The sequence below is a fragment of the Cryptomeria japonica genome, chromosome 10, assembly GCF_030272615.1.
Source record: "Cryptomeria japonica chromosome 10, Sugi_1.0, whole genome shotgun sequence".
NCBI lineage: Eukaryota > Viridiplantae > Streptophyta > Pinopsida > Cupressales > Cupressaceae > Cryptomeria > Cryptomeria japonica.
Window position 1 is genome coordinate 794,205,952 of NC_081414.1, and position 18,407 is coordinate 794,224,358.

General features: G+C 34.8%; 1 protein-coding gene across 9 annotated transcripts in view; it reads right to left on the reverse strand.

Moving 5' to 3' along the window:
• Positions 1 to 535: 535 nt before the first annotated feature.
• LOC131033922 (formin-like protein 5) overlaps positions 536 to 18,407 on the reverse strand; it is a 28,164-nt gene continuing 10,292 nt past the window's right edge. The window contains exons 2-11 of one of the 9 annotated variants that reach the window (XR_009103713.2): positions 9,546 to 9,673; positions 8,959 to 9,206; positions 8,550 to 8,705; positions 8,270 to 8,426; positions 4,667 to 4,806; positions 4,518 to 4,553; positions 2,167 to 3,155; positions 1,702 to 1,795; positions 1,292 to 1,405; positions 536 to 1,205 (exon numbers count right to left, since the gene is read on the reverse strand). Coding sequence is in view for 3 of the 9 variants with exons in the window: in XM_057965230.2 (XP_057821213.2) it covers positions 2,226 to 3,155; positions 4,518 to 4,553; positions 4,667 to 4,806; positions 8,270 to 8,426; positions 8,550 to 8,705; positions 8,959 to 9,206; positions 9,546 to 9,621 (1,743 nt within the window). In the remaining 6 variants the exon portion in view is untranslated. The other 8 variants (XR_009103709.2, XR_009103712.2, XR_009103711.2 and 5 more) reach the window with 8 other exon arrangements.

The window sequence follows — 18,407 nt, forward strand, 5'->3', positions numbered from 1 at the left end:
CAACCGCTACTGATATTCATAGGGGGCAAGAATTCAAAGAGCATAAACTAATGTGGGATTTTCACCATCTAACCTCTTTGCCCATTAGGAAAGCTTTTGTTGCTGGCCAAGCTTAATTAACCAACTCTTTCTCACAAAACAAACATAGATCATTGCAAAGCAGAAACAGCCAAACTAGTTCAGTAATACAGATAGTTCAAACTAAGTGTCTACTTTTTTATAAGATGAGTTCAGTTGTCTGTAGGGGTGTCGATGATATGACTCCACCAACAATCATAGAGTGAGGATGATTTCAGTCCATCTGTGAGCCAATAAATTACACTACATAAATGTGTAACTTTATTGATGTCATTTAAATGTGCTATGATTAATGTGCCGTAGAGAAAAAATTCTGCCATTCATTTTCTTGTTTTAAAAAACAGCCTCTAAGTGCAGAGTCGTGAATTATGCATGTCTACATTACCAATCCTAAGATAAATATCATATGCATCACTAAATAGCAACAAGCAGAACTTTTAGTGCCAATACGAAAACATTCTTACAAGCTCCTTTAATCATGATAACTTGGCTTCAACTGCTTGTAGTTACAAAATTGTACTAGCTCACGTGGTAACAACCACCGACTAGAGAATGTTCACATGGCATGTACAACAGCTGGCAATATCATTTGGTGAAAGAAACGGGAATTGCATAAGCTATTTTGGGATTTTCCCCATCCAGGCTCTTTCGCCATTGGAAATACTGTTGTTACTGGTAATGCCTTACAAACCACCTCTCCCTCACAAAGTAACCTTACATCGTTACAAGGCACAAACAGCAATTACACTACAATGTGTGGAACTTGTGACGATCAAATGTGCTATAATTGCTGTGCCAGATGGGAATTTTTTTTTAAAAAATCCATTTATTTTGTTGCATTTAGAACAGCCTCAAAAGTGTGGAGTCATGAATAACATTAATGTCTACATTACCAATTCTCCAATTCTAGGCAGATCTCACATGCATCCCTAAATACAGATAATCTGAATTTCTAGTGCCAATACCAATAGAATCTTCTTCTTTTTTCTTTTTGTATTGTAAAAGATTTGAGCTCAGCACCATCTAGGTGCCTACAACATGGACTTTGCCATTAAACCAAAAGAATCTTGAAAGCTCCTTTCATCAAGATTGTACCTGTTATCTTCACTGCTTAAAAAGCTTTACCCCTGGTAGGATAACCATATATTTGCCCGAGATTACAAATGGGAGATAATAACACCCCATTTTCATAAATAAAAAGATAGTAAATTACCTAATAATACAGTAAGCAACTTGAACCTAGGAAGAAGCCTGGGAGGACCGCTTTGAACGATTGTATATGGTCCTGGGAATTTTGTTGTCTGTTTCATGTATTACATTTTGATAACTGCTGAAGCCAAGAGAAGAACTGAGAATAGAATATCATGAGTTCTCAAACTCATAATCATTCATTTAAGTTCCACCATAAGCTCCCAGTTCAGAAACATTATTCATGTAAAAAAATTATATAAACTAAAAGAAATAATTGCAGCAAATTATAAAATAACTTCTAGGATCAAAATACTTTCTAAACCACAATTGTCTCATACAGAAGATAATTTCTTGCTGAAGATAATAATCCATAACATGATTGATAAAACTTTAAATTATGAATTCCTAAAATCTGCTGACCGCCATACTCACATTGACCTATTTCATGTAAGTGCCCACTCTTTTCCTCTGCTGTAGTTAATTGTAAAATGCCCTATTACCACAATTGGCTCCATAAAGATCATTCCTGCTGAAGAAGAAAATTAGAACAAGATTCGTAAAATTAAAAAACAGAAAACTCTCAACACCTGCCAACTGCCGTACATGAGATTCGGATAACCTATTACATGCAATTCCTCTCCCATTTTCCTCCACTGTGATTAATTGCACAAAATGGAGAATAAGATATACCTAAAATCATATTGTAATCTCCTCATGCAAATGCAAAAACCGATAGTTTAGGCAATGCACAAAATAGCTTGAATAGCAAGTTAAACAAGTAGGAACCTCAAATTTGTACAACTCTGGACTTGCTGCCAGTGATAAAAAGAAAATGCTCTGTGCAGAAAAATTACATGTCTCTAGTACAAGTGCTCACAAAAGCAGTAAGTAACATACCGACTTCTTCCTATGTAGCTTCCTGAAAAACAACGAACTGGTTAAAAAGTTCTATTACTTTATTGTCGAGGAATCGGTGGGGCTGGTAAGGGAGGTTGACTGTAGAATCCCATTCCTGGAGGCTGGAGAGGTTGGTAAGGACCAGGAGGCACCGACTGTTGTAGAATTGCAGGCCTTTGCATTCCTATCATTGGATGCCCAACTAAAGGAGGTGGTGGTGGTAAATTGCTACCATAACCATACGGCATTCCCATGATATTACTGCTGCCAGTTATATACTGTAAAGGTGGTGGCGGGGGTGGTGGGGGTGGAGGGGGTGGGTAAGGAGGTTGATGCTGCATGGGGGAAGATGTTAGATGTTGCATGGTAGGAGATGTCTGATGTTGTACGGTGTTTGGATGAGGTTGTTGTTGCATGGAAATAGACTGATGCTGCATGGGGGACAATTGTGATGGCACAGGAGCTTGATGCTGCATTGGAGTCGAATTAAGTGGTGCAGGGGACTGATGAACCACATATGGTGAACTGCCATCTGAATTTGAAAAGTGGTTTCCCAATTTTGCTCTTTTCTCTGGGGGATATCCAGATGACATTTCAACTGGAAGACTAGTAGTCCTCAAACCACTACTTATTGAGGCAGCCTCCTCAGCTGCAAGGGATGACAAGACTGAGGTAAGCATTTGAGCTGATGAAGTTGAAGCTGCAAGTTTGGCTGCTACTTCAGCTGCAACAGATGATGCAGTCTTTTTATGTTTAACATCCACAATTCCAGTAGACTCTGCCAAAGAAGTTGTAGGTGCCATTGGCACAGCTGAAGTTGCATTATCTTTCTCTGATGCAGATTGATTTTCTCGGCTAACAGTGGGAGTTGTATCTTGATGTGCGTGAGAATTTGTGGCAGTCGGCTTTGACGACATTTTTCCGTTGCTTGTTGCATCATTTAGGCGCTGACGCATACTCTCTGTTTGCTCCAATTGACCCTGGGCAACCTGACATGAATATAGAAAATCATAATATGCACCTTATCTCACTGAAAAAAATGGAAGATAAAAAGAATTTAATCAAATAAACCAACACAGTTTTATAAAACATCAGAGAAGATACAAACTAAATAACTCAACAAAGAGATTTTATCCTATTTGCCAAAACATTTTCAAATAAACTTAGACCATAAACCAATCCATATTCATAAGAATGAGAATATATAGTTCAAATCACCCAAAAATAATGATATCCAGTTAGCCAAAATATCTCCAAATAAAATAGACATTCTAATATGCCACAACTGAATAGCCCACTACTAATTATGGACTGCCCTATAAATAGAACTTTAGTAGAATAAGACCACGTAATCACATCATCTGAAGTTTAAAAATGGAAGTTAAAAAAACTTTAGTCAAATAAACCAAAACAGTTTTAAAACATCAGAGAAGATACAAACTAAATAACTCAACAAAGAGATTTTATCCTATTAGCCAAAACATTTTCAAATAAACTTATACCATAAACCAATCCATTTTCATAAGAATGAGAATATATACTTCAAATCACCCAAAAATAATGATATCCAGTTAGCCAAAATATCTCCAAATAAAATAGACATTCTAATATGCCACAACTGAATAGCCCACTACTAATTATGGACTGCCCTAAAAATAAAACTTTAGTAGGATAAGACCAAGTAATCACATTATCTGAAGTTTTTGTTATTAAGTCGCAAATTTGAGGCTTCCATATACATCTCCATGTTATAAGATTAACACACCCACAGCAAAAATTCTCAACTAAGATCACCAGGTGCATGGAAAATATACCAAACAAGATCAAAATTGTGTTACAAGAATAGATATGAAAAAGCATATTGCAAGTCAGAACACAAACCTACTGCAGTGACTGCTAAAAACTGGAAAAATACAACTAGTGACGACTGCCAAAAGCATATAAAGCACTAGAGATAGTAAAATCAAGAACCTTAATTTAAGGCAATGTTCTAGTCTTATAAAAGTGTCCATGCCAGAAACTTCAATATACTAGTGCATCAGACTATATGAGATAGGATATTATCTCATATTGCATGAATGTACAAAATGTGAAACATAAAACTATAAAAACAGATGACCCACTTAAGTTTAGATTACCAGAGCCTAAGAAGAACAAGATATTACATACACGTCTAGATGAGCTGTCTAAGGAAAAGGTAGAGAGGAAAAGAATTGGATGATAGAAACCCAAAAAACTGGATGACAAAAACATCAAATACAACTAGCTTTATGTCTGTTGCCAAAATATAGAAGTTTTATCCCTCAGAAATCTCGAGTGCAACACTCAAATAATGCCTGAACAAAACTCACCTGCAGTTGTGTCCGAACCTGTTCTAGCTTAGACTCCTGCAGAAGAGACAAGTGTCAAAAATAAAAATTGATATTCCACTTGTCTACAGTGGGCCTGTTACTGAACTTGATGCCTAGTAATAAAAGCTTTGGGTTACCACAACTCTAACCTGCTCCTGGAGCGCCTCTTTCAATTGAGCAACTAGAGCTGCCCGTGTCATTTCACTGTTTTCAAGTTGCTCAATGCTTTGCCTCAGAACAAGTTCCTGCTCTTCAAGATTATCTGGTAGAGTTGAGTTTTTTAAATGTCCTGCTCATTAAAAAAATTTGTCATATCAAATTGGAATCACATATAATTATAACCAAGAAAAAAGAGACAATTAGCTTACACAGAAACAGAAAAAAAGTGAGAAACTGTATAATGTCCTGCTCCTCAAACAAAAAGTGATATATAAGCTAGAAATAAGCTTGGCTTCACATTCTAATTAAATATGGAAGCTAAGCTTTAGCCCTCCTGCTCCTTCACCCTGCCTCCACCCTCCCTCTATATAATTCTGGGACTATAAATTTTAAAAAGTAAAAGGTAGAATTTTAGCCCATGGCCAGCCTAGACACCAATTTGACATTTGACACTCACGAAAACAAGGGGATTTTCGAATTACCCTATATTTTGGTCAGACCTTTGTACCCCTAGTTTTAGAGTCTAGACCTTGTAACAAGGCTCAGGAGAAAACTGAACCTTACCATGATCCACTTAAACCAAGAATGCAAATAGATTTCTAAAGAGGAATGTTATAGATAAATCTTAATTTTGTTTTTGTCAAAGAATTTAAGCTTTTGAAATCAAATTATGGATCTGCCTTGTCTAAACAAATTTTATAATATTCAAGGAAATAATATTATTTTAAATGCAGATAAAACTTATGGGGCTAGGTTTTAGGTTTGAATGAGTCAATAGATGGTTTTCAAGTATTACTAAGTTTTAAACCATCTTTAGCATGAGATTCTTTTCAATCTTTGGGGGTTCTCTAACGAAACTTATTATGATAATGAGAATGTGTGTGTGTGTGTGTGTGTGTGTGTGTGTGTGTATTAAGCCAAACATAACTCTAGAAGTATCAACAGTTAAAAGATTTAAACCCAAGCTCTCCTTGTCCGATGGTTCCTTGCTGATGGTATTTTAGCAGCAAGGAAGTTGAGCATCACATTTTCATCTGGATCTTGGCAATATATTGGGTCCTCCAGTACTTCAAGTGACCACCTCCTGCATCACTTAATACTTAATAGTGGTGGTTGTTAATAGAGCTGTGAGACCACTTCTCCATATGCAGCATTGTCCAGCACTTCTATGCAGTTCTACAGTTAGTGTTTAATTTTGAGAGAGTGTTCAGCTAATGCTTAGTTCCTTGTCTGTGCTATATTTTCATTTATCTAAGTCATATAGAGAGCCTGGTCTGTGCAATATATGATAACCCACAATAATAAAGGAATTACCACGGATACCTTGGCTTAAGAAAGGGCTACAGAGGAATATCATGAATTTAATATCATCCTATAGTTAAAAATAGTTTTATGATCTTTTGCCTGGGGACAATACTCAATTTTTCAGCAGTTAGCATTGCAAGGGAAACTTGAGGGGGAAATCTAGTTGTAGACGAGGTAAGGGTCCTTTTCCTCAAAACAACTCTTCTAAAAACTTTTCTAATTTGTTTTTTTGGGCCATCCACTGTTTAGAAAATAGGAGTTTTCCAGACTTAATAAGATCCTTAATGGGAATTCTAAGGCCTGAATTGCTAACGTGTTCAAAAGTCCTACATTCTGTAAGCATGATAGTGTGAGTTGCTAGTCTCTATGTCTCTCCTTAGAGGATCTGGGACTTAAATGCTTTCTCTGTCTTTCCAGTTTGTTTTCTCAACGTAGGATTTGATACTGAGATTATAGGTCACCTTATTGCAGTGAGTGGGTAAAACAGTGGCCCACTTTAAACACATAATACTGAACTTAAGTCGGAATAAAACACGTTTCAGTAATCCACAACCACAATGACTTGTTCTCTGGGTTTTGGTCCACCCTAATGCAGTGTAGGGAATTGAACTCGGATCACTCTCTTTACAAATGCAACCCTTTACAATACACAGCAATGTTTTGAAGAGGTCTTTGTTCCCTTTTATGTTAATATTTCACGTGGCATTTCCTATGCAGGGTCCAGCACCAAGAACCAGATGTCTGAAAATGGAAAAAAGTTAGAGGCCTTGGGGAACTCTGACAATAAGTATTGAAATAAGATTTCAAGAGAGAACATGTTTATTCTTCCCCTTTTCATGTTTGAGTTGTTTGAGAAGTAGCTAGCAATTACTTCTGTAATATTATAAACCTTAGTTGCTGGTTCAGGTTCACAGATTTGCTTCATGGATCTGGCAAACAGAAAATTGGAGTTTGGGTTCATCTGTACAAAGAATATATATATATATATAATCTGAAAACGTGGAATAGTAGATTCAATATACATATTTACTAATATTTTTAATATAAAGAATTATTTATGACCTTATACAATATTAATAAAGTTAATATAGAATATAATAATAAAATTATAAATAAATTCAATATTAATATAAATATAATATTACTTTTAAAAAATGATCTAACTATTAATAACTTCAGTAAACATGATTTAACTCAAATTAACAAGGGACTATGGTTTATGTTTTTATAATTTTATTGTGTTGCTTTTTAAAGTCATATAAAGTTAGAAATTAAATTGTTGTGAACAGCAAGCCTTCCCAAATGTGGTACTAGACCACCTGCATGGACCCATTTTTGCATTTCCCAGATGCAGTCAAAAATAACAATAAAAGATGAAAACAAATATTAAAAAGAAAAAAATCCACATAGGTTCTGAACGGCTTTATTTGGATTCTTGACAGATCCACCTAGGTTTGTCCAGGATGAACCTATAGTCCAAAAATCAACCCCTGCAAGAACCCACATTTGGATCAATCTGGAATCCGGACCAGGTTCAAACTGGGCCCAGATCCAGGGCCTGCAGTAGACAAACCAGCTACATTGTTACAAAATATAAACCATTCACATATTCTATAAATTCGTAAGTTTTTTTTACTGTATTATCAAAAGTTGAGAAGAATTTGGTGCCAAATTTTAGAATATTTTAGTGCATTGGCATTTGATAAATTTGATTTTAAAATAGCAGTTTTGAACAGCTATACTTTGTCCACTGTTTGGCCCCAGGCATTATGTTCTCTTATCTGCAAGGTAATTGGTTGCTGCAGAATGTATAGGAGCTTATTGGCACGTTATCAAATTTTCTGTAATGGATATAACATCTTCTAATGGAATTGTTTTACCAGATTAAACAGCCTTCTATGGAATCAGGGAGGCCAAATCCCAATGATACTGTGTGGGTCCCAAAACTTCACAATGAATGTACTGGAACTTTGACATATTTGATTTCACAATAACACTTTTGACCAGTTATATATGTGTCCCTTGCTTAGCCCAGTGTATTATGTTCTCCAAGGTCATTGGTTCCTGCAGAACATATTGCAACTTAATAGTGCACACTCAAATTTCCTGTAACAGATAATCATCTAACATTTCCTAATATAATTGTTTTATGATATTAAACTGCCTTCCATGGAATTGTGGAGGCTAAAAACCCAAAGATAGTCAAACCTTAAATTGAATTCCATACAGTGCTTGCAAAATACAAAAAGAAATCATTTAACTACAAGAAAGAAACTTTATCTCTATACCAGTTCCACAAGCATCTTCTACATCCTTGTCCATCTTCTCCACTCGCCTGAAAGCAGCCTTACATTTGTTCAAAATCGCATCCTCATCAATATGGCCATCGTGCACAGCCTGAAAAGCTGATACAATTTTTTCTGGTGTACCTCCAACAGCCAGTTTCTGAATTTTGACAAACAAATAAAATACTATTCAATTGCATCTAGATATTTGACAAACCATATTAGAAGTGACAACATAATCTAAAAAACAAATGTAGAGACAAGAAAGGAAAACATTTCTTACAATTTTCACAGAATGTGGAGTCTTTCTTACTATTTTGATGGAGTGTGAACCTCTGCCATTGTTCTCCAGTGATGGAGGAGGATCCTTCCCAAGCATCTCTTCTCTAAGACTGCGCCCACGAGATCCAAATACTTTTCGTTCCTCCCATATATCAATCTAAAGATTTGAGGACAGTGACAAAGCAATCAAATCAGAAGTTAAGTAAACAAGCACTCCATTACAATCTGAACTTGGCATTTTAATTCTAAAATATAAACTACATAAACAAAAATACATTCTTGAGCTTGAATCATTTTAAAGTACTTGTCATGGTCCAAATGCCTAAGATAATGGATTCACATATTGCAAGCTCACCCAAAAGTAAATTCTTTCTAATATCACCTGCTATTCAGGTAATAGAGGAGCTTACCAATCGAAAAACCACATTCCTTCCATAATCATCTCCATTCTCATAGACATCCTTGAGAACACCAGGAAGAACCTTCCAAAACTCTCCAACAAATTCAGTACCTTTTCGCCTGCTGTTCTGCAATATGTCATTTGCAAGGTAAAGAAATGGCACCCGTTGTTCCCTGAGTGAATTATGGAATTGTCTATCCCATGTTTCCACAACCTGCTTTGCTTTCTTACGGTGGAAAATACACCAGTGTGACAATGCTAAGCCAAAGAGTCAAGAATCACTTATTTACTCATAGAAAAAGAAGAAATATAACCAATTTAAAAATCACAATCTGTTTCTACTAAATTTCAATAGATAAATGCTAATATATGGGATAATAGGAGGTTACAAGAGGGAAAAAATTATATGCTGTGGTACTTCAGTATTTCAAAAGAAGATCTACTACTATATCCAATTCTATATTTTATATTTTTTGATGTTATTAAATAATCTATAAAGCTTCAAATATAAACAGCTAAAATATGTAATCTAGATTGTGTCTTTAAACCACACAAACATAATAAAGCTCAATTGTCAATCTATAAAAGCAAGGATACTTTCGATGCTTTGTTGTGAGTTGTTAAGCTTAGAAAGCTTGTCAGCTAATATCTGTCCGTTGAATGCACTGTTCATCCCTTCCGATCAGTTTATCCACTCAATTTGATTGATAAAGCTCTGTGAAATCCTGCAAAGTTACTATATGTCAGCCAACAGCAGCCAAATATTGGTTAAATTTATATCATTAGATCTTTTATCTCAAAGATCACCTATAATGCTCTCAATGGTTCCTAACTAAATAGCATGCCCATTTTGAACATTGATTAATTTATTAAAATAATTCGCTACTGTGCAGCAAAGTGATTGAGGCATTGCCTACATTTACCATCTACTAGTGTACAGAAATACAGGGCTGACATGGAGCTTTAAAGATTTTCCTTGGTCTTGATAAATTAAAGAAAATTGTATAACCATATATTTTAGGAAGATCAATTGAACTTTGGCATCACAGCATTAAGTGATCTTTAACTTGCCATCGGCTTAGCTTTTACATACTAGCATCACATATGATCAAGATAGAGTAATATCTTCAAAAAACAAAAACAAAAAATAATAAAAATATATAGCATGTACTAAGTTCAAAAGTACCCACGCAGATCAAATTCTACTGGTGACAAATAGAGATGTTCCCAGTGGTGCAATAACTTCCAAATAATGGCTTTACTACAAAATTTGTATGACATGTAGATGTTATTAAAAAAATATAAGTTACAACGAATTTTATAAAAGGGCTCAAAGACAAAAATAGAATAGCAATTTAGGCCTTCAATTATAAAAGTGACAATGAAGCCCATCTATAAGAAAATCAGTGGGAGTTGAGACAGCATGGAAAGGGCATCCATTATTTATTTGTCTAAACAATATACAACACAAATTTTACACGAAATACAAACACAAGCCTTTACACCCCTGACAAAAGTCAGTGCATAAACTTTGAAATTGTGATCTTGTAAAATGCCAAATGTCTTTTGAAGGTCCATATAGCAACACAGTGCCTACACACAACAATGTCAAAGTTGTCATAACATAGTAGCAAAAACTGGGAAAAACTCGGGAGTAATTAAGACACATCAATTTTCCCATGCCATTCTGCAGTCAAACACGCAAAATAAGCAAACTTTTTAGGATGTCTTGAAACAAATAATGCTTTTTATAAACGTCACTCAATCTGTTCAAATTTTTATCTATGATACCAAGTAGGCAGGAATGAGCCGCCATACCCAGCACAAACAGATATGATCCAGACGATAGTATGCCTTAGACATACCTAAAGCACACCCTAGTGACACTCAGATGCACCCACCCAGAAAAGGCTTTCTTCACATTTAAAAAGAAGTGAATTTCAATAAAATAAAACATTTTAAAAAGAAAAAAAACACCTAACCTTAACCTAAAAAGTAACAAACATAAATCATGTTGGAGTAAATATGGTTTATCCTATTTTACTCTATGCTTAAGTTTACTTAGGCATTAATTATTTAGTTGTTAGGAAAACATTATTTAATATTTCCTAAGTGCATTGATATTTGTAGTGGGGTAGATGGACTTAACCTATTCTGAAGGGATTTCTTTCCTCTTTGATGACAGTTTGAGCCCTATTGTTGATTCATCGACATTGTCTTTGGAAATTGACATTGATGAGTTTCCTCCTTCACTTGCTTTGCCACATTCCTTGGTTGAGTTTGATAATGGATATGTGGTGGCTTATTTGAGTTTGGAGACTCCTCACATTTCAGAGACTTCTATTTGGAGACTTCCTTCCTCCTTTCAGTTGACATGGCATGGCTTCTACGTCGTTTGATGGACTTGTTTCTGCCCCAGGGGAGAAGTGTTGCTTGTAGGCATTGGGTCATCTTTTGTTTCTAGGCATACTTCATCGGCATTGGAGCTTCTTCGTTATGGGGGGGGATATTGTGTCTCTCTTTTTCTTTCCTATGGAGGGATTCTTGATTGTATATACTGATGTATGTAGTCCTTTTGGGGGTTTGATTGAGTCTTCCATCCATGCATCTTGTTTCTTTTCTCTCTTTTGGGGAGGAGTTTTGTCCTTTTCTCCATTTATGAGAGATTTTATTTTCATTGCATTGTACATGGGTACCTAAAATGGTTTTGTAGCCAGACCTATATCGCATAATAATCTTCTCCCTAAGTTGCACTTAAGGGGGGGTGTTCAAGTGAATATGGTTTATCCTATTTTACTCTATGCTTAAGTTTACTTGGGCAAAAATCATTTCGTTGTTAGGAAAACATTATTTAATATTTCCTAAGTGCATTGATATTTGTAGTGGGGTAGTTGGACTTTACATGCTCTCAACCTACACTTATTTGTGATTGAGACACGTGTCATTATCTTGTGATCTCTCACCCCTAGCCTTTTGTTTTATAAGCAAGGCTTGTGTACATTGTTTAGCATCTCAAATCAATTCATTTTCTGGTGCAATATTGTTTTCTCACAATGAAGGTTATATTGCTGGCTGTGGTCCTGGCAGTGGAGTCTTTTTCTCCAACAAACACTCCTATCTATCATTCCAAATTTTAAAAGCCCATTTGTCACTTCTTAAATTGCTATTTTTTTGTTGTGCGCAATAGTTGTTATGGGTATCAAATAGCTTGTCTCAAGGAGACACACCATTTGAGGTAAGCTTTTAGAAGTTCTTTGTAAATTTTTTTAAAAAAATCCAAGCTTCGTATGTTTTATTTAAAAACGTTTTCTTCTTGTTTTCCAAATTGTTCATTTTTTTACATAACCTACAGTTACAATGTTGTTTTCTGTAAAGTCCTCTATTAGGAGATAGCCTATTTTCCAATAATTAAACACATCTCATTATGCTTATTATATTTTATTATGCATTTGTTAGCTTTAGGGAACAATTAGCATACATCATACAAGGGATAATCAACATAGCGAGATCTAATCCCTAATCAATCCTAATGATCAATCTTAGCAGAGATTGGTAAATGTCTTTGTTAGGGCGCAAGAAAACCATCCTCCACAAGTAGTGCCTTTGTATGATGTAGCATATGCCCATTCCACTGCAGGCCTTATCCATTGCCTTTGTATGATGTAGCACATGCCCATTCCACTGCAGGCCTTATCCATTGCCTTCGTATGATGTAGCACATGTCCATTCCACCGCAGGTCTTATCTACCTTGTGAGGTATTAATACTGTCTTTCCCTAACAATTCCACATCCAATCCTAGCATAGGCATTAACAGAAAAGCAAGGATTAGGCTATGAGTATACTAACTTTTCATGTATTATGAATCTATATAAAATTAAGTATGACTGTCATACATATTGCAGTCTATATTAATATCACTATTAAATTCTGCATAAGAGCATTATCAGGCATCATATATTAAGCACATCCCCATGCATACCACCCAAAACACGGATGTTACTGTGCATAACTTAATAACAGTTCTGATCTGATCTGATCCATGGTGATATCACTGGATGCTTTGATTCCTTTCCTTTATATCTCTCAATGTGAGGGAGAGGTCACACCTTTTCATCATGTATGCCCTTTGGCAAGAGACATGCCCTTTGACCATTAGCACCCTTTGGAAGAGTGCAGCACTTCATTATTTCTGCCCTTGAAAAGGGACACAACCTTTCACAATCAGTTCTGCACTTCTTATTTAGATCGGATCTACACTTCTGATTCCCAAATTATTGCCCCTCAAATGAGCTTCTCTTCTCCCTTTTATATCTCAAGTTTGAGAGTCACAACTTTTCATTTTATATCTTTTGACCATTCATTAACCTGACTAAATTTTAATTATATTTAATTATATTCTTTTATATTTTAATTTAATTTTTAGTATTTTAAATTTTTTATTATTAATTATTAGTGAATTCTATTTCAAAGTGAGGACATTACATTTTCTAATTTCCAAATATGTGTTTATTTTAATACATGTAGGTATGAGTATAGTTTATAATTGTCGTTACTTCTAGTTCAATAGGCCAAGGAATATATAGGCCAATCAACTTTGACCGAGCATCACCCCTTCAACCACGTCATCATGTTTGAATAGCTTGTAGGAGGCAAGAGATATCTACAGCATTTTAGCCAATGCTAGAACAAGTATTTATGTTCATATGGTTTGTTGTAGGCTGATTGTTGGCCAAGAAGTTAAGAGTTTGTACTGGGCCAAACAAACATGTTGCCAAAGGAGCAAATTCTTGCTTATATTAGATGGTGCAATTCAGAGCAAGATCAAGATTCCACCCTTTGATCAAGAAAGAATCACACAAGCCACTTGCAAAGCTATTTTCCACTTCTCCAATAGTGGCTGTTGTGCATCCTTACATTGAGACACTATCTTCCCAAGAAGACAACAACCTAAGTTATAGGTTCATGTTCAAGTATGAAGATTCAGGTACGTGGATATAGCCAAAAAATTAGGGGGCTTGGTTCATTTCAAGTTTGTCGGTATATATATATATATATATTTGTAACAAGAATTAAGTTCATAATACCATATAGCTTCATATAACTAACAAAACCACCAGAACATTAAAAATACTACTTCAAGATAAATTTGTCAGACTCAAATGTGATGATAAATATTCATTGTTCATTAGTAAAATAATAAAATCAGCAATCACCATCAAATGAGTCTTAATGGAGAATAATCATAATCATCAATTAGATGTAGGTAGACTAGAAGGAACACGCAGAGTACCATTAGCACTCCCACAAAAAAGAATGGTGTTGGCTATCTGACTACTCCAAAAATGAAGAATGTTGGGAAGCGGAAGCATCCATGTTAGCATGCTCGAAGTCTACATCTCACAACCTAGTTACCAATTCCTTGTAGTAATTTTGTTTGAGCAAACGAAAAAGCAAAATACAATGCAATTACAGTAACTCCTCTACCTTCTGTTTATTTCAATCAATTGTGCTTTACTAAGTCAATGAAGGAAAATTTATTCCAATTTTGTTTAGATAAAGACAAACTTGCAACCTATTAAAGCAAAGTTTGAGTTATAAAATTATAATTGAAAAATCCAACTCGAAAATGTCTAGTTAGATAACAACAAAAAAAAATACTTACATGCAATAAAAATTAGATTGCAAGAGGTTGTAGGTGTTCAAATACTTGGCTATAGAGGCATCACCAATTGTAAGCATCCTTCATATACTTGTCATGAATAGCAAAAACACTTTGATCATTGGATTGTACAAAATCAACAAACTCATTCATGACTACATCCTCCAAATTAGGATCAACGAAAAGTCTAGCAAACACTTGCTTGTATCCTTTGCTAACTTCGAAATCTCTATATGATGCAACCCTTGATATCAATGAAAAAATCTCAGCACCGTAATATTTTAAATTCAATGCAAAGGCAAGAAGATTTAATGGTGTGGTAATTTTATTCCATCACTCAACAATAATTGTTTGCACTTTTTGAAGAAGCTTTTTTAGGATCTTGCTCTTTCTCATTTATAATAGTATCTTCTCAATCATTGAGTCAACAACAACATATAATTAATCCAAACATGGCTTATCTATGTTAGTATAATGCACCATACTCAAAATAGGCTTGCAGAAACTAAAAGATAATCCTCATGATCCCACTATGTGCCATCTAGGATCATCCACTTAACATTTGTTGCCCTCTCACTATCAGATTGCCTCCATACAAACCAAAGTTAGTTGATGGACCACATAGGAAATTGCCTCCAACCCTTTTCACAATGATCGTGTTGGAGGTATATCAGATCTGAACAAGCTATTTGAAAATGATAATAAAAATAAATTAAAACAAAGAAGAGACACACTTGAGTTTTCATAAAATAAGTAACTAAAGCAAAACATAAAAGTTTATTTTGTTTCACCTACATTTGACAGCTCTAATTGCAAATGTATGACATGAGATGATTGGTGATGAACATTTTTATCTCTTTGACCTTAGCATACACCTATTTGACTCACTCAATTTTGTTGCAAATCATTTGTAGCATAAGGCTAAGTCAGTAGACTACACAAAGTGTCCAAAAGACATGTCAACCAAAGTTCTAGTAGCTCTACAATTTTTTGCATTGCCTACTATGACTTGAACAACATTACTAGGCCCCACTTCCTCAATGGCCCCTATGGACCCTATGAGGATGTCAACAATGAATTGTGCATCCTCTATTTACCCCTCACAACCTATGCCTTTCAAAAACATTGCCCCTGTAGTAGGCATTGCAATCAAATTAATCAAGGGCTGATTTTTGGCATCTTTCCATCCATAGAAAAAATAAGCACCCTATCTCTTCTCACAAATCCTTGATGGGCTTCAATATAATTTCAACTCATTTGCCAATATGGTTCTTGTGCTCTTTTGAAGCCTAATTAATTTTGCTCATTTCTTGCCAATATGATGAGTGAACAAGATTAACATTTGCATAGATACATCTTAAAATATGTTGATCAACTATCTCTCAAGATTCGTTTTTATTTTCTTATGTGAAACCAAAGTATTACCTGTTCTATGCGTAAATGCTTCAATTCTCTAAAAGATATTCTACCACTTCAGATGTTGGCATGGATGCACCCTTCTTGCTTGGATGAGCTTTAATGCACATTCCAAGAATTCCACACAAATGAAATTTCGGCAAACTATATGAGCTTATAAATTTGGATGCCTTGTAAAGCGAAGTTGACCCACGAAGCTAAAATTAACTGCCATTGTAATCCATATGGCAACAAGTTTGGAATACAACACAACATTCCAAACAAATGAAAACAAAAAAATATATCCTAGTTCATTTAATATTTTAAACATTGGGGAAGTGACATAAAATAAGAGAGTCCATTGTAGGGGAAAAAAAAATGAAAGAAAATAACAAAAAAATTACCTCTTTTCCAAAATCTTTATTCACAATTCCCTTGGCAATGAAAACGCACTTGCACAAAACATAAAACAAGAGAGTTCATTGTAGAAATAACTGAAAGAAAATAACAGAAGAATTACCTCTTTTCAAAAATCTTCCTTCACAATTTCCTTGGGAATGAATAGCCTTGAATATACAATGATCAATCTTCAGTTCTATTTGTGTGATGACAAGCTAAAATGAAAGTTTGGCAAGTGTATTTGGTTTTTGTCTTTTAATTTCAAAATGAGGTAAAATGAGTTTGTTTCAATGTTTCAAATGGCTTAGATGGCACTTAAATGAAAGTTTGGCAAGTGTATTTGGTTTTTGCCTTTTATTTTCAAAATGAGGTAAAATGAGTTTGTTTCAATGTTTCAAATGGCTTAGATGGCACTTAAATGGTTAGGGGCTCCATTCTAATCTTTTTTAGTTAAACTTAAAAGTCAAAATAAGGGGAAAACTTTTTTTAATTTAAAAATGCATTTTTTGGGGGTGGTTTTACCTAGATCTTGCTAAGCAGATTCAAATTCACCAAATTTCACCTCGAATCCAAGTTCGTTCAGTGAAACCCTAGACAACCTCATATGGACTCCATCCCAAGACCTAAACCCAGTTCAAACTAGACTACGATCCAATGGTTTTCTTTCGTGAATCAGTAGCAAAGAAAATATCCCTTTCTTTCAACAAATAAAACCTACGCTCTTGGGGTACATGTGGCAAAAAACACCACTTTCATAATGCAAAAATGTATCAATCATGCCCTTTATCCCATCTATTAAAATCGCAAATGAGATCAAAACAGAACATTACCAATTATCTTTTTACTTAAATGTTCCTCTTTGTTAATGAGTTCTACAAGTAAACATACAATTTTGAAAGCTTTAAGGAAACTTCAATAATAAACCCCACCTAAACATACACACTAGTCAAGCATGTCTTTATTTAACGCGCGTGTGTGTGTATTCAACTACCCATGCACACAAAGATTTTATAATGTCTATGATGAATGCCCAATCACTGTTATCATAAATATTTGTAATTTCCTTATATTTTAAATTTTTCCCTATTGTTTAATAGTCATCCCCTGTCGTCTCCTAAAAAAAGGAATTTAAAAAAATCCATCCTAGAAACACATCCCCTATTATCCCTATACTAGAAACTTGGGGAAACATAGAAAAAAATAGCTCAAGATGCAAAGCCATTAGAAAGGACATTTTGGATCGAGGCCAGTGACATTGTAGATGAGCACATTCAATGTTGCATTTACACAAATGGGTTTTCTTTCAACCTCATGAGATAACCACATTGAAAACAAAGGGTGACAACAATTAACCACACACCCAAGTTATACAAGTTCTAGGTATAAAAAGCTGCACAACACCTTACTAGCAAAGGAAAAAGATTTTTTAGAGACATCACATTGTAGCCAATCACGGAATCAAAGGCTAAAACAAGAATGTTTATCATTTCTATGGATAGAATGATTGCAAAAACAAACACTTAATTTGAAATCCAATTCATGCTCAGCAACCATAAATATTTTGGGCGAATAACAGCAAAATTTTTAGGTGTTCTTTTAAGTCCACTGAATTTCGAACTTCATAGCTGAAATTCGGTGAACCCTATCACTTAACCCAAGTGTGCTGACCTAGATGCTTCTATTGCATAGCTTTTCAAAGTCTCTTTAGGAGTAGCTCCTGCATAAATCTCAAATAATACAACTAGTAGGAGTAGTATTTGGGCTGCTTGCGGTTCAAATGAACCAAGTAATTGCATTGATGTTCTCAATAAGAAGCAATATGACAATCATTGAATGTGTTTTTGCATTGATTTGAAATTTGATGAAATATCAATTATCTTTATCACTATCAGCATTGTTTTCAATTAAGTATGTTTGTTTTGCAATTATGAGTATGTGTTTGTGTGTATGTGTGTATATGTGTATATATAGTATGGTTAAAACCGGCTGTACCAAACCCAGGGGG